Below are 25046 nucleotides of genomic sequence, written 5' to 3' on the forward strand. Positions count from 1 at the left end.
GAACGCAAGTCATTATTTGCCATAGAAATCCGTCAAGTTTCATGAACGCTGTGGAGAGTTTAGGTTTAGACATTGTTGTTTTATTAGTATGTATTGTAACTGTTAGGTGCATGGCTTAATATGAAATTTGAAAGGCGATTATGGTGGAAATATAGTGTTTTCTGTTATTTATATTCAGAAATGCAAACGATAGTTACAATATTTGCTTTGCAAGTAACCTAGGCTTAAACATCCTAACTGTACCCAGTTTTACTCCTACACCTTAAATCATAGCAATATTAAAACTTTTAGGTAACAGGATTGGATGGATACTGTTTAAATACTGAAATACACCAATTTGCATAATTTAAATAACAAATTACTGGACCCCCAGTTGTTCCTAATGGGGCATTTACTTTCCTTACTTGGCATCCACCATTGCAAACAAACTTTTAATGACTTAAGATTATAAACAGGCGTCTTAAATACGACCCATTACCGTTTTTAATTCAAAGAAGACCTGCACCTGACACGAAAATGTCACCAATAAATGTGTTCTACCGCATGGTCTCCATTCTTGCAAGTTTGCAAAAACAAACATGAGTGAGGGAATTATCTGCTCTGATTAACTGATGGAGGAGAAGGAGGAGGAGGAGGCATTGTGTGGTGATGGATGGAGGGGGGGGGGGACTCTCCTTGGGTTTGTCAAGATGCACCAGGTTTAGTCCTTGCACAAAGCATCAGAGACCTACGAAGAGACAACAACAACAGAGACAACAGAGCGGAACAGAACATTGTCTGAGGAACAGTGAGTAGCTCGTTTTTTTGTTGCAAATCAATGCTTTTTTGATCCATGGATGTGTTTGTAGCTTGTTTATGCTCTAAAGGGATGTTAAAATGCATATAGGAGAGGAAGTAATGACAATAGAGAAAATAATTGCAATGAAAAGTGTGGAAAAAGATGGACCATCCTGAGAGCCTGAATCATACCTTCACTGAAAGAAAACAACATGTTTGGTTACAAATTCTGACCATTTAAGCATCTTTGCAGACTTTCACTTCACTGTGACCGTTGCGTGCATGTGGGTGTCTCCCGCAGGCAAGCACTGAGAGAGGACCATGGCATTTGCAGGGATGCTGAGAGACCAGGACATCGAGGCTGCCGTCCAGGCATGTCAAGGTGAGTCACTCTTCAGCCACTCATGCACGAGAAAAACAAACCCCACACTTTTGCACGCTCATCAGGATTGCAATATTTGGTGATAAAATATAAGATGAGGCACTCTTGATTCTTATCCAGGAGGGTAAACTGTTAGGGAGTCTGCAGGTGACCAGGCAGCTACGTGACCACAGAAGTCAGAGAGCTTTTACTGTATGTTGACACAAAACGTGCAGAGCAGCCCCATCACATCCCCAAATTTTAATTATTTATCAAGTTGTTATGGTTGCATGTCAGCTCAAAGCGTTGCAATGAATGGCCATTCATGTGAGTAGCAGTGCCTGTGGCAAAATCTAATGTCGTCAGCAACTTTTTGCGTGAGGCAAACAGAATATTTGCATTTTAATTGGGGGGGGGGACCTTTTTTGCCTTTAACTGTACAGTTAAGCCTAAAATTGTTATGAAAAGTGATCCATAAGTGTTCAGTTTGTCAACTGTTTGTTCACATAAAGGCAAAACAAAAAATAGTCATGTAATAACTTGCATGTGTTACTTTTTGTTATAATGTAAAAATGGCTGCTTTAAAAAAATATGTTAATACTGCATATAGCTCTACTTTCCCACCAAAGCTACTAATAATTCTGTTTATAAAAATATTTATCCAAATGAAATTGTAGTATAATCTACTTTTCTTTCAGTGCAGTGACTAACTTGTTCATTATTGTCATTATATTTCTGATTGGTTGGCAAGAGTCACATGATTGTATTCGTTATAATGACGAATGTTGTTTACATATATCACAACATCTATATTATGTTTTACTGTTTTTACTCGTGTGTCATTTCCAGATAAAACATGAAAAAAAAATTCACTTTTGCTCAAAATTTGTCAAGAAATGACACAAGAAAGGGCGTAAAGTTGCGTTACAGATATTCACACATGCAGGAACGGGTCCTCAGACTTGTAGACGAGCATGTCACCAACAACTTAGTGCAAATGTTCTGTTTCCCTTCCCCCAAAACATGAATTTATATGTAAAACCCAACTACTTGTATGTGCACTCCTGATCAAAATTTTAAAACCAGTTGAAAAATTGAAAGAATTTACATTTTGCAATGTTGGATCTTAGAAATGTTTTAAGTAGAGCTTCAAATGCAAAAAATAAATGGGAGTGAGACAAAACATTTTGCAATGAGTTTGCAATTTATTGCAAACAAGCATTAAAGTGTTCATCAGCTGATTAAAAGTTGAAGACCACAGCTTTTAAAAGCCAAAATCTTGGCAAAAGAACGTGGATTCAATGTTATTTTCTGTCAGGTATTCACACTGTCATGATCTCTTGATGGTAGTATTTCTCTTTGAACACGGTGGGATTGTTGAGCTGCATGAGCAAGGCCTCTCTAAGACAGTCATTTTAAACTTCTTAAAAGATCCATGACAAGGAGATCCCACCTGAGATGTTCTCCACACGGCACAGTGGAGGGGGTGTCATCATGATCTGGGGTGCTTTTTGCTTCAATGGAACAATGGAGCTTCAGGTTGTGCAGGGGCGTCAAATGGAAGCTAGCTATGTGGAATGTTGCAGGGGGCATCCCTCACGACTGAAGGCCCTCGTCTGTGGTAATGACTGGGGTTGGGCATCGAGTCTCGAAAATTGATGGGAACTGGGACTGACATTCCGATTCTCCCGAGATTGCTCAAATGTTTTTATTTCAATTTCTAGTTTTGATGTCCACTTTGCCGACTGGAAGAAATTGCCGCGAACAAGAAGCTAGCTAAAAAGTTTGGCTTGATGTCATAAAAAAGAGCGGCGGGCTCAGTGCAACACAATATCCTGCAAAGGAGGGCGCACGATCAACACGATTATTAATGTTCACACATTCATGGTGTAGAAATTACAGTACCTCGTCTTTGATGCACCACGTCGGACTTCCTCTAAGCAATCAGAATAAGGAACACAACAACACATGACGTCTATCTCATACCAATGTAACCGAGGGCTTCATAACCTGAAGAAACAAGGGTGGTCTAATCATTTTTTCCATGACTGTACAGTATATTCAAGTTGAATGCTTTCATATTTATATACTGGTTTGAAAATAGCCCTGTAAGAAATTCACAGTAAAGTTGATAGTTCATATCATTAAACAATTAATGGAGATGTTCAGACATTTAATCCAAAAAGAACTTGTAGAGTCCTCATTTACACCATGCAAACTTTCATGATCCCGCCTCTTAAAAGCATCGGAATCAAGAATCGTCAGGAACCGGAATCGAAACGAGGAACTGGAATCGGAACCAGAATCGTTCAAATTCAAACAAAGCCTAACCTAGCAACAGGGGACAGATGGCAAGAGAAGTTTACAAAAATGGCCATCAGTTCCAGACTGTGGATGCCCTCCGTGAAGCCATCTTCACCACCTGCAGCAACATTCCCACTGGCCTCCTGGAAACACTGGCATCAAGCATGCCCAAACCCATTTTTGAGTTGAGTTTTGAGCTGTTAACATTAAGTTTACATTACAGCCACGGGCAATGTTCATCCTGCTTTGTTTGTGTCAATGGTATGATGTAATAACCTTTAATGGTAAAAGACAGTGATGTATGTGTATGTATGACAGTATATATAATGATTGGCTCCTTATATGCATATCTACACAGCTCCGGGCACATTCAACTACAAAACCTTCTTTGCACAAGTGGGACTGGCCGACTCATCCCAAACAAACTGGAGAACTGTGTTCACAGTCCTGGACCAGGACAGGAGTGGATTCATTGAGGAGGAGGAGCTCAAGTAAGTGTAAGCAGGAGTGGCTTAGGGCCTTAAATAAGCATGGCGCAGATAGAGCGCATTTGTGCATGTGCTGTGCACGTGAGAGCCCTCAAGCCCTTTGAATGCTATTAATTAATACAGAGGGGGTGGACGGCTCGGTGACTAAGCATTGCCAAAGGGAGGGATTAAGATGGATATGTAAAAGAAAATGATGAAAATGTCATGGTTTTTAAAGACCGGTTCATCAGATTTTTATCGTTGATTTATTTATTTTTTTTAAACCCATCAGGCTCTTCCTTCAGAATTTCTCTCCTGGCGCAAGGGAGCTGACTATGGTAGAAACCAGGACTCTGATGGTAGCAGGAGATAAAGATGGTGATGGCAAGATTGGGATAGAAGGTTTGTGGATGTGGAACGTTACACCTTTGTTGAGATTCATGCACTGTTAAAAAATAATTAAAAAAAATATGGGTACTCCGGTTTCCTCCCACATTCCAAAAACATGCATGTTAGGTTAATTGGCGACTGCGAATGGCTGGCGAGCAGTCCAGGGTGTACCCCGCCTGCCGCCCGAAGTCAGCTGGGATAGGCTCCAGCATACCCCCGGGACCCTAATGAGGAGAAGTGGCATAGAAAATGGATGGAAGGATGGAGATAAGCGGGGCCAGAGGGAGTCCATAAAATCTGGAATTTCCCCTTGTGGGACTAATAAGCATAGCTTATAAAGGTTCTTCCTACTGAGGAACTTTTTTTTCTTCATGCCCCACCTCTTTTAAAATGTTTGTGGAATTGTTGTTATCTTTTGCATAATTTTGCTGCAAATAAAAGGGAACTAAAACTATAAGCTCTTTTCCACAGCTAAATATGGCCACCAGATCAGAGGGGCCAGAGGGAGTCTATAAAAGTTCTTAATACAGAGGAACCAAGAAAAATGTAAAAAATAAATACATAAAAAACACCCCCAAAAATATTAAACACCCCCAAAAATATTGTTTCCTTCATGCCCCACCCCTTATACATTTAAAAAAAATAACCATAGGCTGGCTCCACAGCAGATGACAGGAGCCAGGAGGAGCTATCCACTATCTAGTGCTGAAATATATTAAAGTTGGATGCACTCATGTAAGGCCATGCATGCTGTGCTTGAAATCATTTCCTTAATGTCTTCTTTTTCTTTACAGAGTTCTGTGATCTTTTTAAATAAAGACACTAAACCTCGAAGGCCATGACTGCCCATCCTGATGTTAAATAACAGGTTGGGATTCCTGACTTTCCGTATTGTTTTGATGCAAAGACCTCAGATGACCTCGACCTGCCTGCTTGCTTGCTGCTCCTTGTTAGCCTGATACAAAAGATGAAAAGTGGATGCGTTAAATGAGTAATAAAATATTTATTATATGATGCCGCTGTCTATTTTTTGACCACAGCACTAAACAAAATATACTGTACAGACCTTTAATCTTGACGTTATGTGTAACGTTTAGAGCCTAGTTTCCCAAAGTGGGGTACGCCAATTGGGGGTACGTGAATAAAAATAAGCGCCTACCACTAACAATTACGAGTGCGCCTGAACGCCTCACGGTGAAATGAAATGAAACGGAGCAGAAAGGAGACACAGCACAAAGTTGGTAATTGCTCTGTGTGCATCATATGAACAAATAAGTAAGTTTGATGATTATTTTGTACATTAAGAGTTTAATCTTGAATATTTTGTTTATATTGGGTTTCCAATCCGTGCACGCTGCAGCGGTGAAAACCAGCTGTCACTGAGTGGGGATTCCCCCCAAAAAAGGAGGCTTTATCGTTGGTTGTGTGTATTTTTGTACTTCAGATGCTGCTTTATCATGATTATTAAACCTTCTCCTTCAATTTGGTATTAAATTAATATGCAGACTTAAACCATCGCCATCCTGAGTGGCCAAAAAATGTATTGCTCAAATTCAACCCATTCAATCGGAAGGATGCCAACATCAAACTGGAATAAAAGATATGGAGGATAATTACTTATCTATTTATTAGCGCTGTCAAAAATAGCGTGTTAAAAGCGGGTTAGTTACGTTATTTTTTTTAGTCTTAACGCACACGCACCATGTCAAGCCACATTATGACGACAGATGGCGGCACAGTGTAGCTCCCCACAGAGTCACACAGAGTGAAGCTCTTTTATAACTTTATTCTGACCTGAACACATCAACAGCAGTGCAATTCCAACACTATATATGTATCTCCAACTCCAAACAAACACATCTCTAGTCCATTCATTGCAACAACACTTCCTCATTGTCACCAGACAGACCGCGAGTTGCGTTCACGGACACTACATGGGTGGTCTAAATAAACAGAAATGTAATGAAAATCAATAAGTGGATATTCTTATCACTCACTTTGTAACTCTTAATGAGGAAGTACAATTTACTGCATTTAAGTGTGCTCGGAAATCCCAGAAAATTCACTCAAAACGTGTGAATTCAAGTACTGTTAGAGCTCACATAGTTGTCGGTTATTCTGCATTACTCGTTGGTAGTGTCTTGTCTGTTGTTATCTACCTATTACGTTTCTGTGTGATTTTTTGTTTTTTTTTGAGCTCCTTCTTTAAAAACACAGTGAGAATGGTTGCGATTTCTATGGAGCTGGTAAGTTCATTGTGAGTTCTGTTGCTACTCTGCTTGCTAAACAAAGAGTTACTTCTTCTTCACAGTCTTGCGAGTGGCACAGTATTAACTGCATGATTCAGCAATAAAAGCTCCATATCGACTTTCATTGAAGGGCAAAAACCAACACCGATGTTGGCAGATATCACATTTTCATGTCACTATCGGGCCGATATTATCGGACATCCCTTGTAGTCTTGACACACAGTCATGGAAAAAATGATTAGACCACCCTTGTTTCTTCAGCTTCTTGTTCATTTTAATGCCTGATACAACTAAAGGTACATTTGTTTGGACAAATATAACAATGACAACAAAAATAGCTCATAAGAGTAACATTTTTTTTCAGTACAATGCTACAGCTATCCATGCAAGCACTTAAGTTGAAGTTGCTAGATATCAGCACTTAAATGAAACTCTTATGAGCTATATTTGTTATCATCATTATATTTGTCCAAACAAATGTACCTTTAGTTGTGCCAGGCATTAAAATGGATCAATAACCTGAAGAAACAAGGATGGTCTAATCATTTTGAAGCTATTCAGCGCGGTCAGAGGTCAATATTTATTGGCTCAAGCGGAAAAACAGAACAGGATATATTGTTTTTTAAATATGTTCTATCACTGAATATGAACTCAAGAAATGGAGATTTTGCCCTCCTGGCAAAACTAATTGGCAAATGATCAATATAAATAAGTACAAATGAAATGATTATAAATAAAATGATTTATTATAGAGGTTGTGTCAACGATTTTTCCTTTAAAAAGACAATAAATCCTCTCTCATGTTGTTAAATAGACTCACCAAAATATTCAAATCACGTCACAATAGTTGTTAAATCAAAACAGTCAAATGTAATTGGACTGTGCAGGTGTATCTCTACTGAAAGAGATATTTGGTCAAATTAATGACTAATGCTTCGCGAGGGGATTCTTACCGCTGGGCACCCCCCGTGAAGCCGCTGGGTTATTTTCAAACACGCTGCATGTTTGTAAATTCCTCGTGAACCACATGGAAACGTACGGTAACCCAGGCCTTATACGTACGGCGTGGACAGCGTTACAGACGAGGCCAGCACATATCTTTCCTGTGAGAGCATCGGGAGCACTACGGGAATAGACCAGAATAGTGGCGTCAGCCTGACTCCACGCATTCTATGACGCCACATGAAGCGCATCATCATGCATGCGTGTTGAAGAGCACACTATTTCTTATATATGATCTTATTCAGGACTTTATTGAATGTATTGAGTGTATGTATGGCCTTTTCTATTATGTTTTGTTATCCATACTATATATGTATGATGGAGATAATAGTGCACTCTGTATAAATATGCTTGTATAATTGACATTATCCAATTTCCCAATACCAATTTAATATCCTTTTAGTTCTTTATTTCTTACCTTATTTTTAATCCATTTCCTTTTTTCTATTTATTTAGTTATTTGATTATTTACCTTTTACCAGATTGTATATAATTAGATGCCTTAACCTCATTTATAGGATTTATTATACTTATTTTATATTTATTTACTTCATGAGTTATTAACTTTTTTCTCCTGAACTGCCTTATATTTGCATCTATTTATATGTTTCACCTTCATTTAATTTTTTACCTTAACCTTGTTTATTTATGGTTTTATTTTTTAATTTTTTTTATATTTACCTTTTTGTATCTATTTAATTAGTTATTTCATTATTTATCTTTCACCATATTTATTGCTTCAACTTTATTCATTGCCTGATATTAAATTGATTTACTAGTTATTTAGCTGTTTTTCAAACCTTAATTGTACTTTTTCCTCAACCTTAATTTAATGCCTTATTCTTTTGTATTTTTATCTCTTTCTTTATGTCCGACCTTAATTTGATTTAGCTTGAACTTTGTTCATTTACATGACCTTAGTTTTTTGTCTTTACATTTATTTTTCCACATTTAATTTTGTTTGCCTTATTCTTAATTATTGCCCTATTTTATATTTATTTATCTATTTCATTAGTTAGCTATTTTTTTCTTTCTTTTTTCTTTTTTTTTTGCCTTAATCTTAATTTATTGTCTTGTTTTTCATATTTGTATCTATATACAGAAGTTATGTTTTACCTTTTTTTCCCCTTATGTGTTTATTACCTTCTCATTATTTTATATATCTGCTGTATCTATAGGGGCTGCTATACCATATTTACGTGACAACTACGCAACACACATCACAACTGAAACTATTGGTTGTAATATTAGCCACTTTTGTACTATTTTCTTGTGTTTTGGTTGGATGCCAATGCAGGACACTGATAACATGATGAACTAGGTAAGTAAAGCTTTAACGGGATCAAATGTTGTCTTAGGACCTTTGCACAGCAGTGCAGAGCATAACATGAATGTGTCAATGAGCGTGTTGAAATATAAAGATAGAAGTCATTATCACGCTAATAAACACTTGGCTCTTATTGGCCTTCATTTAAAATTGACTGCAGCAATCGGATTGGCCCACAACCAGGAAATACACCTCAAGGCCTCTTCTTTTTTTTTTTACACTCCGCTCTTTAGGTGCCCGTGTGCCTCACATTCGTCACGATGAAGATTTATTCAATCTTTTTATAATTATATTGACACGACATATGCGTTTTGTGAAGCAGCCGGGTGCGCTGTGCTCGGGTTACGTCCACGACTATAGGCCCACTAAGCACATGGTTGCATCCTCGTTTGTTGCTCTAAAAATAGACTCGACTAGTAGACACATTTTTTCGAAAGCCACGCATCTTGGCACCCGATACCGAGACCCCAAAGCTCTGTAAAAGGTGTTGCTCAGGGATATAAAAGAGACGGGCAAAGGCGACTTGGGGCATTCACTTCGAGTCCGCCTTGGTTTTCACTCGCCTCAACGCAGCGCAAAGGTGAGTGCGCACTACCCGCACCAGCGACTCAAAAACAAGGACCCTTACAAGGACACTACACCGTGGACTACTATCATAATAATTACAGACAGGCATGGAGGCTGCAGTGTGGATCACAGGACTCTCCAGAAGATTTGTGGATGATCATTTGTGTTATATTGAAATTTTGGATACTGCTAGACAATCTCAGCCATCACTACTTTGCCACTGTCTTGTTATGGAACCTCACTTATGTATGTAGGGGCATAGGTGCTAAATATATTGGGATTAACATACATATATGGTCACTAGTGATGCTTAGAGCCATAAAGCATGGACTAATTCATTTGCATTACCTATACAGTATGTAACTTCTGATTGCTTTAAGCACCATGTTTTCAGTTCTGTCTGCAATAATGCTTTCAGCTTGCTTTAAGACTGAGCCTAACTTGTTTTTTCTCCCTCCTAAGAATAAGAAAAAATGGCCTTCGCCGGTGTCCTCAATGATGCTGAGATGAAAGCAGCTCTGGATGGCTGCGCAGGTGAGATTTGTTCACGTTTTTGGAGAAAATACATCAGCGTTTATTGATGATTTGCATTCTTCTCGCGCAACTCCGCTAATCATTTTTTCCCGATGTTTGTTTCTCAGCCGCCGACTCCTTCAACTACAAGAGCTTCTTCAAGGCATGCGGCCTGGCCAGCAAGTCCTCAGATGACGTCAAGAAGGCCTTCCAGATCATTGATCAGGACAACAGTGGCTTCATTGAGGAGGAGGAGCTCAAGTAAGACATGCATCCATGCAGCACACTTTAACAGAATACAGTATATATTGTATGAAGATCACCAAATAATTACTGTGCATTAGGATTTTTTAAAATTTGTTTAATATTCTAAATTAATTCAATTTTATTATTATTATTATTTACATTTGTTTTATTATTTTATTTTTTTATTATTATATTCTTATTTTTTAATTGTCAAATTTGAATTGTATCTGTTGCTCTTTTATAGGGCAAATGCAGCCAAAACGGTGATTTCTTTTTTTACTTTGTCATTAAATAAAATTCTAAAATAATTACATTTAAATAACTTAATTTAACTATAAATTTATATATGTTTCAACATATTTTTAAATGTTATAGTTTCTTCAGTAACTTCAGTCATTAGTAGCAACTTTGTCGGGCAAAAGCAGCCATCTTTGGTGACTTAGAATCAGCATCACACGCAATCAAGGAAATAATGACAGAAAAGTATATTATGCTGATAAATATTTTTCATTCATATAATAATATTGATTTAAAAAATAAGTAATAAAGTAAATTAAGCTTGCAATGTACCTCAATATATATTTGGCGTATTTTAACAAGTATTTGAGTGCTCTGCAAGAAGAATGGACCATGCATACCTTACACTCCAATAGTCATCTATGATTGTGTTCCAGAGCCTATATACAATAACGCAAAGCATTTTTTTTTGTTATGAATTACAAGTTGGATGTATTTTTACATTTTTGCATCAACTTGTTTGAATTTTTTTACATTTTTTATTTGTACATAATTTTTTTCTTTTTTTTCTCTTTTTTTTACAAAGTAATAATTCTTTTTCTGTCCACTTTTTCCAAGGCTGTTCCTGCAGAACTTCTCTGCCACTGCCAGGGCACTCACTGACAAAGAGACCAAGGCCTTCCTCGCCGCCGGTGACAGCGATGGTGACGGCAAGATCGGAATTGAGGGTAAGACTTGTTACCACACCTTCAACACTGGCCTTGGCCAAACAACCCTTAGCAGAAGACACATGCCGCCTGCTTTTGTATCCAAGTGTAAAATATCTAAATATTCATTTGCACAATCCTAACTAAATAGCCAACACAGAAAATGGTCATGAAAATAAAAAAAAAAAGAAAAAGCCTGTACTAATGTTAGTTTCATTCTACTTTCAGAGTTTGCCGCCCTTGTTAAGGCATAAATTCCCAACTGACCAAGATCCTCTTGATTTCATGGAACTGCGAGAAAAAAAAACCCCTTTGCAGGATTCACAGTTATCATCAGCTGAAAGAATATTTTTTATACCTTATTTATGAGTTGCCTGCGGACTATTTCTCAACATGGAGCACATATTTTAACCTGTTGCCATTCACATGCGTTTGATGTTGTGAAACCTGTGCAAGTTGTACACCCATTTGCACTTTTTTATTGAGGCAGAGTGAAAAACCGGGAATAAATACTCTTTTGGTGTAAAAGTCAAACTCTGTCTTCTGGACGCTTTTTGCTTTGATGCACGCACACACACACACACACACACACACACACACACTGCATGAGTACGAGTGATGTCATTGGAATGGCAATGGGAATTTGCCAGGGGTTTTGAATACAAGATCAACTGTTTTCATAATGAGTTTGTGCAAGACGGGGAGGTAGAGGGGATTGCTCACATGGCTTCAAGCCAGGAGCTGGCACACACAAGCGGGCTCAGCTCCAAGACTTGACTCCGCGGAGGCACGGAGATTTGCAACAGCTAGCTTAGCGAATGCTTCCACACACTCTCATTGTGCGGATGTCTCTCTCAGCCATTAACGGCAGTAGGCCGTCTAAGTTAAACCCGCTGCTGGTCCCGAACATATTTTCCCGTTTTACTCAAATTGTGTAACATACACCCCCTCTGGGGAACAAAGGGTCAAAGGGCAGCAGGGAAAAATGTTGACAGCTCATCAGTCAAGCTCAAGCCCTATCAAGTTGAAACTTTTTGGAGGGCTTGTTAGCATTACAAGTGACAGCTGGCAACTTAACCCCACATCATGGGACACTAGTGCCACCTATAGGTTGGTAGTAGAGTGCAATGTCAAGCTACCATGACCCTGGATGGGGTTTTTTTTGCCCTTGCATAGGTTTAAACATAAAATACAAGCAAAGTGATAATCACTAAGATTAGCCATCCTAAAAGCGACTGAAAGTAACCCCACCTGGTTGAATATGGCTGTGTGTTGCCAGCACCACTTCCAATTCGTCCTCCGCAGCCTTGGAGCGCCACTATTCTTAGCGCGGGGAGGACTTCTTCAAACGCACCTTTTAAGCGTCTTCGTTTGTGAAACTTTAAAAATAGAGCGCTCTCTGGCTAAGGGACAAATGTTTGAAAGCCACCACCCACCACCCACCCACCTCCATCATCTGAGCGGTGTCAATTATCCAATGCCTCAGATTTCGATGGGGTGAAGCTATAAAAGGTCACCGGTGGCCCCCGGGCGATCACTGCAGTCGACTCCCCGACTCCTGTCCCGCATCATCCGTAAGCCTCCTAAACAAAGACCGCCCCCCCTCAGAGGTGAGTTTGATTCAAAGAAGATGGAGAAAAACATAAACTGTATATTTGAAATAGCACACGCCTGCACTGCTGTGCTGGAAGGACCAGCCGTCAGCTGCTTGAGGAAGACATGGCGCTCTTGTCACCTATAAAGTTACACGCTCACATGGGACCTGTCATTCACAAGTCCGTTTGACTAAAATAGCTTTTAACGAGCATGTTTTTGCGCAGAGTTTCTTCTTATCGGAGCGACTGGTTTGCAATATGTGATCATAAAAGCGAGCTTTCATTTCAATCCAGCAGATCACAATGGCCTTCTCAGGTTTATTGCAGGATGCTGAGGTCGCTGCAGCCCTGGATGCATGCAAAGGTGATACAAATCACAGCCAGCCTTTGTTTTTTTAAAATGTTTCTTACCCAAAATATAACGTATGTTGATATTTCTGAACGCAGACGCCGGATCGTTCGACCACAAGAAGTTCTTCAGTGCCTGCGGCCTGGCCCACAAGTCCGTCGATGACTTGAAGAAGGCTTTCGCTATCATTGATCAGGACAAGAGCGGCTTCATTGAGGAGGATGAGCTCAAGTAAGAACACACAGCAGCAGCATAAAGCCTGCAAAAAAACAACAACACACATTTAACAGTAATTCAGTGCTGCTTAGTTACCTCAAAAATGACAAAATAGCTAAATAAACTACATACAGAACTTGTGTTATATTTACATTTGTTTTTATATTTGAATATATTTACATTTATGTTTTTATATTTGAATATATTTACATTTATGTTAATAGCCATTATTTCATTGCCAAGTATGGCAAATACTTTGTCATATAAGGTACTTTAGTGAATTTAAAAAAAAATACATTAAATTATAAATACATACACAAAACTTACAACAAAAATAATCAATCATATAATAATACATAATAATAAATCTAATTAATATTTACAGTAATGCATCATCTAAAGGTAACAGATGTTTAAATAAGATTAAATAACACAAAATTAATGTGATCAAAATTGAAAAAAGTAAAATTGATTCTAAGGAATACGTTTCATATAAAGCTGTAAAGATGATGAAATAAGGTTGAGTAAATACATTCAATATTAACATCACAAATGACAAAAAAATAGAAGTAAACTCAAGTCAATAATAAAAAAAAATCCTAAACAAAATGATTACAGAATAAATACATAAAAGCGTAAATAAAATAAAATACAATTCAAATAAATCTAAATTCCTACATTTGATGAGGGTGTTGACTAAATACATTAAATATAAATCGAATAAAATAGCATTAAACTCATGTAAATAATCAATAAATCCATCCATTTATCCTGACTAGGGTGGCGGGGGTCTGCTGGAGCTTATCCCAGCTGACTTTGGGTGAGAGGTGGGGTACACCCTGGAGTGGTCGCCAGTATATCGAAGGGAACATATAGAAAAGCAATAATCAATAAATAAAACTCTAAAAAACAATTAATGGGTGGTAAAATAATCCAAAATACAATAAAAATGCATTTGATGAGGAGGTTGGGGTAAAAAAACAACGGTTCTGTGTCGGTCCACAGGCTGTTCCTGCAGAACTTCAAGTCAGGCGCACGCACCCTGAACGACGCCGAGACCAAGGTTTTCCTCAAGGCCGGTGACACCGACGGCGATGGCAAGATTGGCGTTGATGGTGCGAGAGGCCGCAGCATTCCTCCAAATGCCAGAAAACAGATGCCGATACTTGTAATAACACTTTTCTCCGTCTGCCTGCAGAGTTCACTGCCTTGGTTAAGGCATAAACTGGGCCAACTGACCAACACCACCTGCTCTAATGGAACAACAACGCCCACGTCGACCTCCCCCTTTTCATCTGAATATAAATCATTTTTATACATTTGCTGAAGAGACGTTTCCTCCTACGCAACACACTGTCCACAAAGAAAAACACTGATGATTGTGACTGTCGTTCGGTTGTGTTCATGTCTTAAATATGAATTTTGCTTACTGTAAAATCGATGCACTTTCCAGAACATACAGTAGAAAAGAATAAATATTCTTTTGCTACCGTCTTATTGGAGGTTTATCACGTGTCTTTTCAACTCTGTGAACATCTGAAAAGCGCTGAATAAAAGGTGTGGACAGGAAATGTGTTATATGCTGATATCTTAGTGGGGTACAAAGGGAACGGCTCCCACACGCACACATCCAGTCTGAGCCACTAGATGGTGCTACAGACATTAACATGGAGGTGACGTGGCTGACAAGTCACCTGACAATAAAAGCAAAAGTGTTCTGACACTCGATTCCTCCACTTGAAGCATTCCAGATAATAAAACACACATTTATAGTGATTGTTGACACGGATTAGCGTTCCTGTAAGTTAGCGACACTTCAGGTCTTGCAGGACCTTGGACAGAAGCAATGAATTTTTTAAAAACACAAAACAAAAGTTCCGTTTGAAAGAACCTATGAGGGGAAGAACATGTCGGCCCCGAGTACAGAGCAGTGCGGACATGCAGGCAGCATTAGCAGATTTAAATGAATAAATAAATGATTGCCGGTAACAGAATAGTCTGCAAAGGTATCAGCTTGGCACATGACATCATGCACCGGCTGTGGGTTAAGGCCAGCTTGTCGAGCCGGTGTCTGGTGTTTTTCACACACACACACACACACACACACAGAGTCTGCGGGGGAATACGATTGAGTTTCTGTTTAGCTTCCAAAAAAATAAAAACACTGAGGATGTTGGACTGATTTTGTTGAGGGCTCCATTATCAAGTTGGCATTGATTCTTCCCATCTTTTAGAACAGCTGGGATCATTACTGGTTTCTAGCATCTTCAATAGGAACTCATTATTGGGTATTTTGTATTTAAAGCAGAGTTTGCCTAGCAACAAGTGGGCTTTTTTCATTGGCCTTTGGCAGAATTCATACAATTCTGTCAATCAACAAGTGGTAATTCTTTTCTTACGGGGCATTTACAATCAAAAAATAAAAAATTACATTTAATCTTTTCATGTATTTTACCTTTCACAGTAGAACCTCGGTTAGCGTCCTGCCTGGTTAGCATGTTTTTCGGTTAATGTCGAAAATGTGCATACATTTGGCGAAGAATATGGCGTGTGTGTGAGTCCAGCTGTGTTCTTAATGTATTTTTATCACAGAATGTCCTGTTAGCATACTTAGCTTGCTAACAAAATGGCAACCGGAACCGGAAGTCAGCTATGTCGCCCTTCTGGGGCAGTTATCATCAAGTCCAATGAATCTTGCCTAGCAACAAGTGGGATTTTTTCATTGGCCTTTGGCAGAATTCATACAATTCTGTCAATCAACAAGTGGTAATTCTTTTCTTACGGGGCATTTACAATCAAAAAATAAAAAATTACATTTAATCTTTTCATGTATTTTACCTTTCACAGTAGAACCTCGGTTAGCGTCCTGCCTGGTTAGCATGTTTTTCGGTTAATGTCGAAAATGTGCATACATTTCGCAAAGAATATGGTGTGTGTGTGAGTCCAGCTGTGTTCTTAATGTATTTTTATCACAGAATGTCCTGTTAGCATCCTTAGCTTGCTAACAAAATGGCAACCGGAACCGGAAGTCGGCTATGTCGCCCGTCTGTGATAAAAAATGTTAACACAAAACACATCTTTATAGTTTTACGTGCATGAAACAATTCAAAATGCATATAAATGAGGAATGAAAGGGATAAATGAAAATTGAAGCTTCGTTTTACATTCATTTAAGAGGTGACCGTTTTCAAAGACACGATGTGGCAGCAACATTCAACGCCTTGCTCTTCAACACCATCTTCCTGCTTTGTCGTAAGTTCATTCTTGAATTCAAAAGTGTACTAGCACTTGCAACTTTCTTTGGAAAAACTATTGAATTAAAGAAATAACTCATGGAAAAACAGGAACGTTGTGTTGGATTGGAAGTTGTCGTTCTCGGTGCCACATCATGTCTTTGGGAACAGTCAAGTGAAGAAGCTAAAAGAATAAAGGTAAAAATTAACCTTAAATGTTCATTTTTCCCTTTCATTCATCATTTATATGCATTTTGAATTTGTTATGCATATGAAACTATAATTGTAAAACTATAAATACGTGTTTTGTGTTACATTTTTTTTACATTTTTGGCTTTCTGGAACGGATTAATTGGATTTACATGATTTCTTATGGGAAAACTTGATTTGGTTAGCGTCCATTTTGGTTAGAGTCGGACCTTCTGGAACGAATTATTGATGCTAACCAAAACTACTGTATATTTCATCTTGATTGATATAATAAAAAAAAACATGAATAAATATATTTGTCTATGCATGTATTTATTGGACTAAAAGACACATAAGAGAGAATACTATAGTTTATTTGTTTTTTCCATCTCATAACACCGTGCAAATGTAACCGGTCGTTTTATAAGCAGGCCCCGGAGCCTTTAAGTAATGCTTAAAGTGATGTAATGACACAAAAGGTTGCTGACTTCACCTGCTGCGGGCCAGCTGCTGCCAGCGTGACACCGACGTGCACGCACCTTGCATGTGAGAAAAGAGCGCTCCCATGCCTTTGGCTGCTCTCCAGGAAGTGCCTAGTTGCAGATCACATTAGAAACATTTGGGAAATGCAGCATCCCAGCACACCTTATTGTAGTTAAATGACCTCTATACGCGTATGGAACCTGCTCACGTCAATACAGATACTTGCGTATCATGCAGAATACATAAATCTGCAAAGAATAGGGCACACGATGCCACCTATGCACTGACCCACTGCATGGACCCAGTGACCCAGATGAATGGCCTTATGCATTATCAACACCACCGGCAGCAGAGGGTGACTTTGGATGCTTTCATCAGCAGACTTGACAAAGACAAATAGACAGAGACTGGCCATCAGCAGCTATCATGTGTTGTTTGGGACAAGATCGCCTGAAGCCAGCTGAGAAAATGCAGACTATAAATAGACACTGGACAACCTAACAAATAGGTGATTAAATCAGATAAAAATGTGATTCAATTGAATTAAATCCAAACTGATGAGGAGGGTGAGATTTAATATAAACCGATCAAATGAAAAAACACAATTAAACCAAATTAAATAATAAAAAAAAGAATAGCTGAAATGATTTCACCAATGGGGCCGCAGGGTGGGGTTAGCATGTTGGCCACACATTCAGGACATCTGGAAGATCTGGTTCAAATCTCTGTTGGGCATCTCTGTGTGGAATTGGCATGTTGGTGTGGTTGGTGTGGGTTTTCTCCGGGTACTGCGGCTTCCTCCCACATTCCAAAAACATGTTAGGTTAATTGGCGACTCTAAATTGTTCATAAGTATGAATGGTTGTTTGCCTATACAGTATGTGCCCCGTGATTGACTGGTGACGAGTCCAGGGTGTACCCTGCTCCAGCATAAAATCACTTTCATATTACTCAATTCATTGGTGTGAAATCAAGTTTCATTTCATTTCATTCATTTTCTATGCCGCTTATACTCATCAGGATCCCAGGGGTTTGCTGGAGCCTATCCCGTGCAGCCCCGTTAAATCAAGTTGATGCCTTTAAACACTCGAACATAACTGAAATACTTTGGTTTAACAAGTGGCCTGGTGGTTGGCATGTTGGCCACACAGTCAGGAGATCTGGAAGACCTGGGTTCGAATCTCCGTGTGGATTTTGCATGTTGTCCCCATGCGTGGGTGGGTTTTCTCCGGGTACTCCGGTTTCCTCCCGCATTCCAAAAACATGCATGTGAGTGTGAATGATTGTTTGTTTATACAGTATGTGCCCTGCGATTGGCTGGCGACCAGTCCAGGGTGTACCCCGCCTCTCGCCCGAAGGCTACAGCATACCCCCGCGACCCTTATGAGGAGAAGCAGCATAGAAAATGGATGGATTTTTAATTAGAATAAAATGATACAAAATAATCAAATTTGTTAATGACATATTATAATATTTTTGTCGTTGTTATGATTGTCTTACTTGACTTTAGTGAATTTCCCCGCTGTGGAGTGAATTTCCCCGCTGTGGGATAAATAAAGTACAAATACAATTATCTAAAGTGAACGCTACTACCTTATAGTAAGGCGACTGATGCTCATTTTAGGTCAAGTTTAACTTCCCTAATGTGGTTTCTTGCCCTGTAAATATACTATTATTTAATGTACATCAAACGTACCAATATAATGATATATATATGTCATGTTTGTTGACATTTGTCCACATGAATATCCTCATCGGTGCATATTGTGACGTTTGCGAGCGTTGGGACAGTAAAATGATATGTCCATGAAAGAGGTAGGTGGGGGAGAAGTGGTCAGAATCGACAGAAAGGAAGAGGAAAAAGAGAAGATGTTGCTGTTTTATTACAACCTGTGTAATTCTAAAGCTGGGTGAGGAGGGGGAGGAGGTGTGTGTCTGGATGACAACAGGGGGGAGTAGTCGAAGGTGCTTTTTAAGTTAATTTGCTATTGGCAAGGGGGCGTTACAGATGTCCACGGGTCCTGTCTCTCTTTGGCCCCTGGCCGTTATAAATAGTAAAGGTTAATTAGGTAGCTGAGAAACTGGATCGGGGCGGCCTGTTAGAATTTGATCCACGGACAGGTAACTTAAGCAAAGCCCATTGTCAGTGCAGTCAGGCGTATATAAGGCACCTTGACAGACAGCAGTCATCACTCAGCCTTACCTCTCTCTCTGCGGCATCTCCTCCTGGCCCTGAAGCCTCCCGACTTGGTAAGTTGAACTTTTTTTGGATGAATTTTACAGCTGAAATCGTTCTGTGTGAGACTTTTTACTTAAAGGACAGGAAATATTATTTCTTTTCAAACGCAAGCATCAGGGTTTGTGCTTATTTAAGAAAATTACCGCCTCCGAGTCACTTTCTGGCTCACTATTGACACTCTGACACTGTGTACCTGTGGAAAATTGTGCTAATTATTCACCGTTTATCATTCCCATGCACCTGCAGAAAGACAAAAAAATGTCGCTGTCATCTATCCTTTCTGCTGATGCTATCGCCAGTGCGATCAAGGACTGCCAAGGTATCAACTTCTACCTCATCATCGCTGTCTTTATGGGACTGTGTGTGTATTTTATGGCGCTCTAAACACCGAGGTGACTTTTGCATGCACTATTAAGGGATAACAGAAGCAAGATCCTCTCCGACATAAGGATGTTTCCTTGGTATAATGTCCTTTAAAGACAAAATCATAAAGTTGCACAAATATTGCACGATGGACAGCCGGATGGAGTTAAAGCACACACCCCGGAGGGAAGACAAACATCCGTTACTTGACTGCATGTCTTACTACTCGCTACTACTTTACTGAGATCCAGCAGAAGAGCTCCACCTCTCAAAGATAGCTATTTTTGTTCATCATTGTGGTTGCAGTGCTGTAGAACTGTACTTGAGGCATACTTGAGGCATGTTTTGCATGTTTATATCTAAGAATAAGAAGTACTTACTGATACAAGCTGTTGCTCATCCCATACAGCACCGGACTCCTTCTGCCCCAAGAAGTTCCTCCAGTTGTGTGGCCTCACCAAGAAGAGTCCCCAGGATGTGAGGAAGGTTTTCGGCGTCCTGGACAACGATGGAAGCGGTTACATTGAGGAGGAGGAGCTGAAGTGAGTGCAGAGACACACAGAAACGGGTCAACATGCACGTCGGAAATGAACAAGCCGGTGTGATTCTCCGCTGTATCGCGTACAGTAGAAGCGGATGCAAGATATGAGATGGAGAACTGGAGGTTTTTTTCATCAGTGACCGTTGTGGATTTGTGCGTGCCAGGTTTTTCCTCCAGAGGTTTTCTCCAGGCGCTCGAGTCCTGACAGACACAGAGACCAAGGCCTTCCTTCATGCCGCCGATGACGACAGCGATGGGCGGATTGGAGTAGATGGTAAGAGTCACTGGTTTTAACGTCTATAGAAAAGGCTGTCGTTCTTACAACTTGTCTTTTCCCCACAGAGTTCCAAGCGATGGTCCTGTCTTAAACACATCACGTCTTCTCCATTGTACATGGCTTCAAGGGCTTCTTTTAGTTCCCATCTGGTCCACCTTGTCATCATGTGTTTCCCCCCTGTTTGTCTTAATAACGACCACCCAAAGAAATGTAAGTCATCAAATATACATATGCAGGCAAATAAAAATAATAAAACTCATACTCTTGACTCCTTTCCTTCCCATTGTGCATCTTTGTAAGTACAGTACGTCTGATTCTAATGCTGCTGTTTCAATGTAATGTTGTCGTGACTTTCAAGACTACCGGAGTCCTCACTTATTCACTCAATCAAATGACACCTGACCTCAGCTTTGTAAAAAAAAAAACAACAAAAACAAGTCAACCTGTGAAATACAGTTAATTGCACAGGAGAACACAAAATACAATGCAATACATGGTGCAAAAATACATTCATAGTAGAGGAGAAGGGCGCCGAAAATTGTGAAGAGATTTCTCTTCAAAATCCTAACAGTAATACCTCATTTATTGCGATGAATTGGTTCCAGACTCGACCGTGATAAGGGAATTTCTGCAAAGTAGGATTCCTTATTTATAAATGAAATATTTTCGTCATGAGAGCATAAAAAACCTGCTTTACAACCTTCTGAATGTGTTTTTTTAACATTATTAGAGCCCTCTAAACATGAACTAACACCCCTATAGTCACGTTTACGCGCGTATTACCCAACATGGTAAACATAATAACGGAAAATAAGCCATTTAAGACGTAAGTAAGACTTAATAGGTGCTGGAGTGTGCGTCTATCAATGTGTTTCAGTGCTAGGGAGAGCAGAGTGGTGGGTTGACAGGAAGTGACCTCGGGGGTTCAGAGTTGAGTTTTAGCTTGGAGTGCGTTGCAAAACGGCTACAGCAACCCGTACTTTTATTGGGGATTACTGTGCCTGTTGTGAGATAATTCAAACCAGCAGTAAACGCCTGCTGTTGATGCCGAAGTCTGGCGTCTCAACGAACATTAAAGTCATATTACCGACACTCAGTCACCAGTGTAAAATAGTACAGTACATATCATTTGGAATGTCTTTGAATTCAACTTCTGAATGCCTTAGCTTTATATTTTAGCTCATTTAGCTCTCTCTATGCTTGAAAATGCAAATATGCTTAAATATGCATGTGTTTTAATAGTAATAGGCCATATTCAACCACGAAACAGCATCATTTATTAACTAATTAATTATTTTCGAAGCCACAAAGTTGAAGCGTGATGTGTTTGATGTCGATTATTGAATTTATAATTTACTACTATTCTTACTGATTCTCTTATGAACAGAATTTCTATTTTGTGGTAAAGGTCTTAATATTATATTGCAGATTTTCTTGCATTTATTAGCCATGTAAATTAGGTGACACTTCATCTTACAAACGAAAGACAAAGAGTAAAAATAATGCCATTAAATTTCTTTTGTTAGCTATGTAAATCCCCGATGGAGACCCAATCTTGCCAGGGGCCACGGGCGCCACGTTGAGTAGGGCCGGCTTGCCTTTAATGTTTGCCTTGGTTAAACTGGAAAGCAAAGAAGAGATCCTGCATAAATGAAGCTTGCTTCATGGAATAGGCCTTTGGTTTACAGAGGGCGTGTAGGACGACAGGACCACACCATTTTTGTTCTCTTCCATCCATATTCTTCTAACCACTAAGCCACCGTGCCGTTGTCTCTTAAGCAGCAAAAAGAAAATAGGAAATGCGTTCAACAAAAGTGAAAAAAATCTTGAAATGATGTGTTTGTGTTTCTCTAGGGTGATCGGAATTTGATTAGCAAAAACTAAAGACACTCGGCCCGGCAATGAGACACTCAAATGATACTGGAAGCTTACTCAAAGATGCATGTATGGATACAAAATACTATCTATAACCAAAAAACACAAATTCCAAAGGAAGAATGTTAAAAAACCGGCACGAAAATGACTCCAAAACCAGAACGACACAGGAACGTGAGGTTAAATGACTACTGAGTTTTGGAATGGGACCATGTGTCCTCTAAAGTCGCAAGAACGTGGGAATTTGAAAACAAGGACATTTTCGTTATTTTCTAATAAAAAACCAACAAAAAAAACAGGATGTAAAAGCAGGACATGATGTGGCAGACCTGGTTTACGGAGGATGTCACATGATGACTGGACCATAACTATTTTTGATTCTGGCATGGGAGGATAATTCCATTGTGACTTAAACCGCATGAGTGGGTGAAAAAATTGTCACCAAATTGTGGCACCTTGCAATTTGTTTGTCCATCAGCACATGAGTAGACTACTTCCTGGTTTACCGAGAATGACGTAAGATGACTCGACCGTACCCTGGGGGAAATTCTGCAGTGGTCTCCGAAATGGCGAACAGAAAAATGGCTATTACAGCAAATCCCTGATTTTAACATGACTTTGTGTATGAGGTGTAATTATTGCTGCTAAGATGTGATAGAGGTTCTTTCTATTGTAGTCCCTCATTGATGCACACCTCCCGATTCATGCGTTATTCTGAGAAATAAAAGTGAAAAACAGTACGTAAACAGTAAGCGAGACTGTTCCACTCCATTCCTGTAGGTGGAAGTCAACTTCTACACCCAAAACAAACGTTTTCCACTGCGGCTTCATCTGTTGGATCTGGTGGGTCACTGCTCTGCCCCATCCATCCATCCTACGGCATACCCTACGGAGAAAACTCCCAGCCACCATACGGAGAAAACTCATTTCAGCCACTTGTACCCGCGATCTGGTCCTTTTGGTCACTACCCAAAGTTCATGACCATAGGTGAGGGTAGGAATGTAGGTCGACTGGTAAATTAAGAGCTTTGCCTTTCAGCCACAACGGACCGATGCAGAGTCCGCATCACTGCAGTCACCGCACCAATCCGCCTGTCGATCTCGCGTTCCATCCTTCCCTCACTCGTGAACAAAAACCCTGAGGTACTTAAACTCCTCCACTTGGGGCAGGATCTCATCCCCGACCCAGGGATGGCACTCCTACCCTTTTTCAGGCGAGAACCATGGACTCGGAGGTGCTGATTCTCATCCCGGACGCTTCACACTCGGTTGCGAACCGATCCAGTGAGAGTTGATGGTCACGGCTCGATGAAGCCAGCAGGACCACGTCATCTGCAAAAAGCAGAGACCCAATCCTGCAGCCACCAAACCGGCCCCTAATGCAAGCTATCTGGAACAGTGCAAATAAATTCCTTGATCTGCACATGAATCCGGATCTGCACCAAATGCTAAATGGTTTCTTCCTTTGCCCATGTCTTGCCCTTCTACAAAATCAGTTGTCAGTTGTGTTTTTTTTTTTTGCATGAACAAGATAACTAACCAACTAGCAAACCGGCCATCTAAATACAAACTCTTGTCTAATTAGCATGAAGACATAGATCTAAGAAACAACCATTGGGAAGCCAGCAGCCAGGTAAAAGAACCCTTGGAGGGGAGGAGGAACAATGGCTGTGTGACCCTTGCAGGTCAGGAGCAGTGAGTGGTAAACAGGAAGGAAATGTGAGCCAACACTGACAGACTGACTGAATGCTAAGCTACGGTATAATTCACTTGTCTTGATTGTATGTATTCATAGTGGAATTTGTCCAAATAAGCCATTTGGGATGAACACCGGCCTGATTGTCAGCTCCAGATGTCAATAATTGATGCTCCCTCTGCATTGTCTGCAAAAAAGTCCTATCAAGAAAGGTGTGTCAGGCTCACCTTACTCATTAAGCCGGTTTGAAACTTTAATGTGCATCTTCAAGGGAACCCCATAAGAAGCGGACTGTACGGACGTTCAACACTGAACGTATACACTACGTTCCATCATTTCCCTTGCTTTCAGAGTCGCTGCTATCCGATCGTCTGCACGTAGTGAAAGATTTAACTTAAGATGGCTGAAGGGCCTTTGTTGGTTTGTGCACATTCATAATGCAGGACATGACAGCCCTACCACAGTACGCCAGCAAGAAGAACTAGTGAGGAGCATCTACTTCTGCTGACGTCTGTCTTCTGCTCACCTTCATTAATCAATGATAGGCAATGCACATATCAATAGCTATAGATCAGGGGTGTCAAACTCATTTTCATTGAGGGCCACATTGCAGTTATGGCTGCCTTCAGAGGGCCACTCGTAGCTGTCAATATACTGTATATGAATACAACTATGATTATGATTAGAACCTCATGATATTAGTACACAATTGCCCATGCGTTTGATTGTTATATTTTTGTTCACAAATTGGTGAATAACTTGCTTTGACGTGAAGGGAGATTGCCAACGTGTCAAGCAGACATTTTGAGTGTTCATTTTTGATAACAAAAAATGCTTGGAATA

General features: G+C 39.8%; 4 protein-coding genes across 5 annotated transcripts; all 4 read left to right on the plus strand.

Moving 5' to 3' along the window:
* The first annotated feature begins 667 nt into the window (after window positions 1–667).
* Window positions 668–5285, plus strand: pvalb5 (parvalbumin 5). Its single transcript, XM_054759682.1, has 5 exons — window positions 668–787; window positions 1079–1159; window positions 3801–3933; window positions 4202–4311; window positions 5094–5285. Exons 2-5 carry the CDS (start codon window positions 1099–1101, stop codon window positions 5114–5116), a joined length of 327 nt encoding a protein of 108 aa, XP_054615657.1. The 5' UTR covers window positions 668–787; window positions 1079–1098; the 3' UTR covers window positions 5117–5285.
* Window positions 5286–9418: 4133 nt separating this feature from the next.
* Window positions 9419–11644, plus strand: LOC129171230 (parvalbumin beta-like). Its single transcript, XM_054759679.1, has 5 exons — window positions 9419–9457; window positions 9907–9978; window positions 10086–10218; window positions 11059–11168; window positions 11376–11644. The coding sequence occupies exons 2-5, from the start codon at window positions 9918–9920 to the stop codon at window positions 11399–11401; spliced, it is 330 nt and encodes a 109-aa protein (XP_054615654.1). The 5' UTR covers window positions 9419–9457; window positions 9907–9917; the 3' UTR covers window positions 11402–11644.
* Window positions 11645–12657: 1013 nt separating this feature from the next.
* On the plus strand, window positions 12658–14878 carry LOC129171229 (parvalbumin beta-like). Of its 2 annotated transcripts, none has more exons than XM_054759677.1 (5): window positions 12658–12757; window positions 13037–13106; window positions 13190–13322; window positions 14313–14422; window positions 14506–14878. In XM_054759677.1, exons 2-5 carry the CDS (start codon window positions 13046–13048, stop codon window positions 14529–14531), a joined length of 330 nt encoding a protein of 109 aa, XP_054615652.1. In that variant the 5' UTR covers window positions 12658–12757; window positions 13037–13045; the 3' UTR covers window positions 14532–14878. The 2 variants fall into 2 exon arrangements, with proteins under 2 accessions (XP_054615652.1, XP_054615653.1); XM_054759678.1 differs by having other exon boundaries at window positions 12696–12757; window positions 13040–13106.
* A 4545-nt stretch (window positions 14879–19423) lies between these two features.
* pvalb8 (parvalbumin 8) lies at window positions 19424–20842 on the plus strand. Its single transcript, XM_054759680.1, has 5 exons — window positions 19424–19462; window positions 19698–19770; window positions 20224–20356; window positions 20520–20629; window positions 20698–20842. The coding sequence occupies exons 2-5, from the start codon at window positions 19710–19712 to the stop codon at window positions 20721–20723; spliced, it is 330 nt and encodes a 109-aa protein (XP_054615655.1). The 5' UTR covers window positions 19424–19462; window positions 19698–19709; the 3' UTR covers window positions 20724–20842.
* The last annotated feature ends 4204 nt before the right edge of the window (window positions 20843–25046 follow it).

The sequence above is a fragment of the Dunckerocampus dactyliophorus genome, chromosome 18 (assembly GCF_027744805.1).
Source record: "Dunckerocampus dactyliophorus isolate RoL2022-P2 chromosome 18, RoL_Ddac_1.1, whole genome shotgun sequence".
Classification (NCBI taxonomy): Eukaryota; Metazoa; Chordata; class Actinopteri; order Syngnathiformes; family Syngnathidae; genus Dunckerocampus; species Dunckerocampus dactyliophorus.

Bases quoted from the DNA above. Each gene is read 5' to 3' on its own strand.
- pvalb5 (XM_054759682.1), top strand. From the start codon at position 1,099: ATGGCATTTGCAGGGATGCTGAGAGACCAGGACATCGAGGCTGCCGTC. The intron at 1,160-3,800 runs GTGAGTCACTCT...ATATCTACACAG, and splicing joins TGCCGTCCAGGCATGTCAAG to CTCCGGGCACATTCAACTAC. The intron at 4,312-5,093 runs GTTTGTGGATGT...TTTTCTTTACAG, and splicing joins TGGCAAGATTGGGATAGAAG to AGTTCTGTGATCTTTTTAAA.
- LOC129171230 (XM_054759679.1), top strand. From the start codon at position 9,918: ATGGCCTTCGCCGGTGTCCTCAATGATGCTGAGATGAAAGCAGCTCTG. The intron at 9,979-10,085 runs GTGAGATTTGTT...TTTGTTTCTCAG, and splicing joins AGCTCTGGATGGCTGCGCAG to CCGCCGACTCCTTCAACTAC. The intron at 11,169-11,375 runs GTAAGACTTGTT...TTCTACTTTCAG, and splicing joins CGGCAAGATCGGAATTGAGG to AGTTTGCCGCCCTTGTTAAG.
- LOC129171229 (XM_054759677.1), top strand. From the start codon at position 13,046: ATGGCCTTCTCAGGTTTATTGCAGGATGCTGAGGTCGCTGCAGCCCTG. The intron at 13,107-13,189 runs GTGATACAAATC...TTCTGAACGCAG, and splicing joins AGCCCTGGATGCATGCAAAG to ACGCCGGATCGTTCGACCAC. The intron at 13,323-14,312 runs GTAAGAACACAC...GTCGGTCCACAG, and splicing joins ATTGAGGAGGATGAGCTCAA to GCTGTTCCTGCAGAACTTCA.
- pvalb8 (XM_054759680.1), top strand. From the start codon at position 19,710: ATGTCGCTGTCATCTATCCTTTCTGCTGATGCTATCGCCAGTGCGATC. The intron at 19,771-20,223 runs GTATCAACTTCT...CATCCCATACAG, and splicing joins TGCGATCAAGGACTGCCAAG to CACCGGACTCCTTCTGCCCC. The intron at 20,630-20,697 runs GTAAGAGTCACT...TTTTCCCCACAG, and splicing joins TGGGCGGATTGGAGTAGATG to AGTTCCAAGCGATGGTCCTG.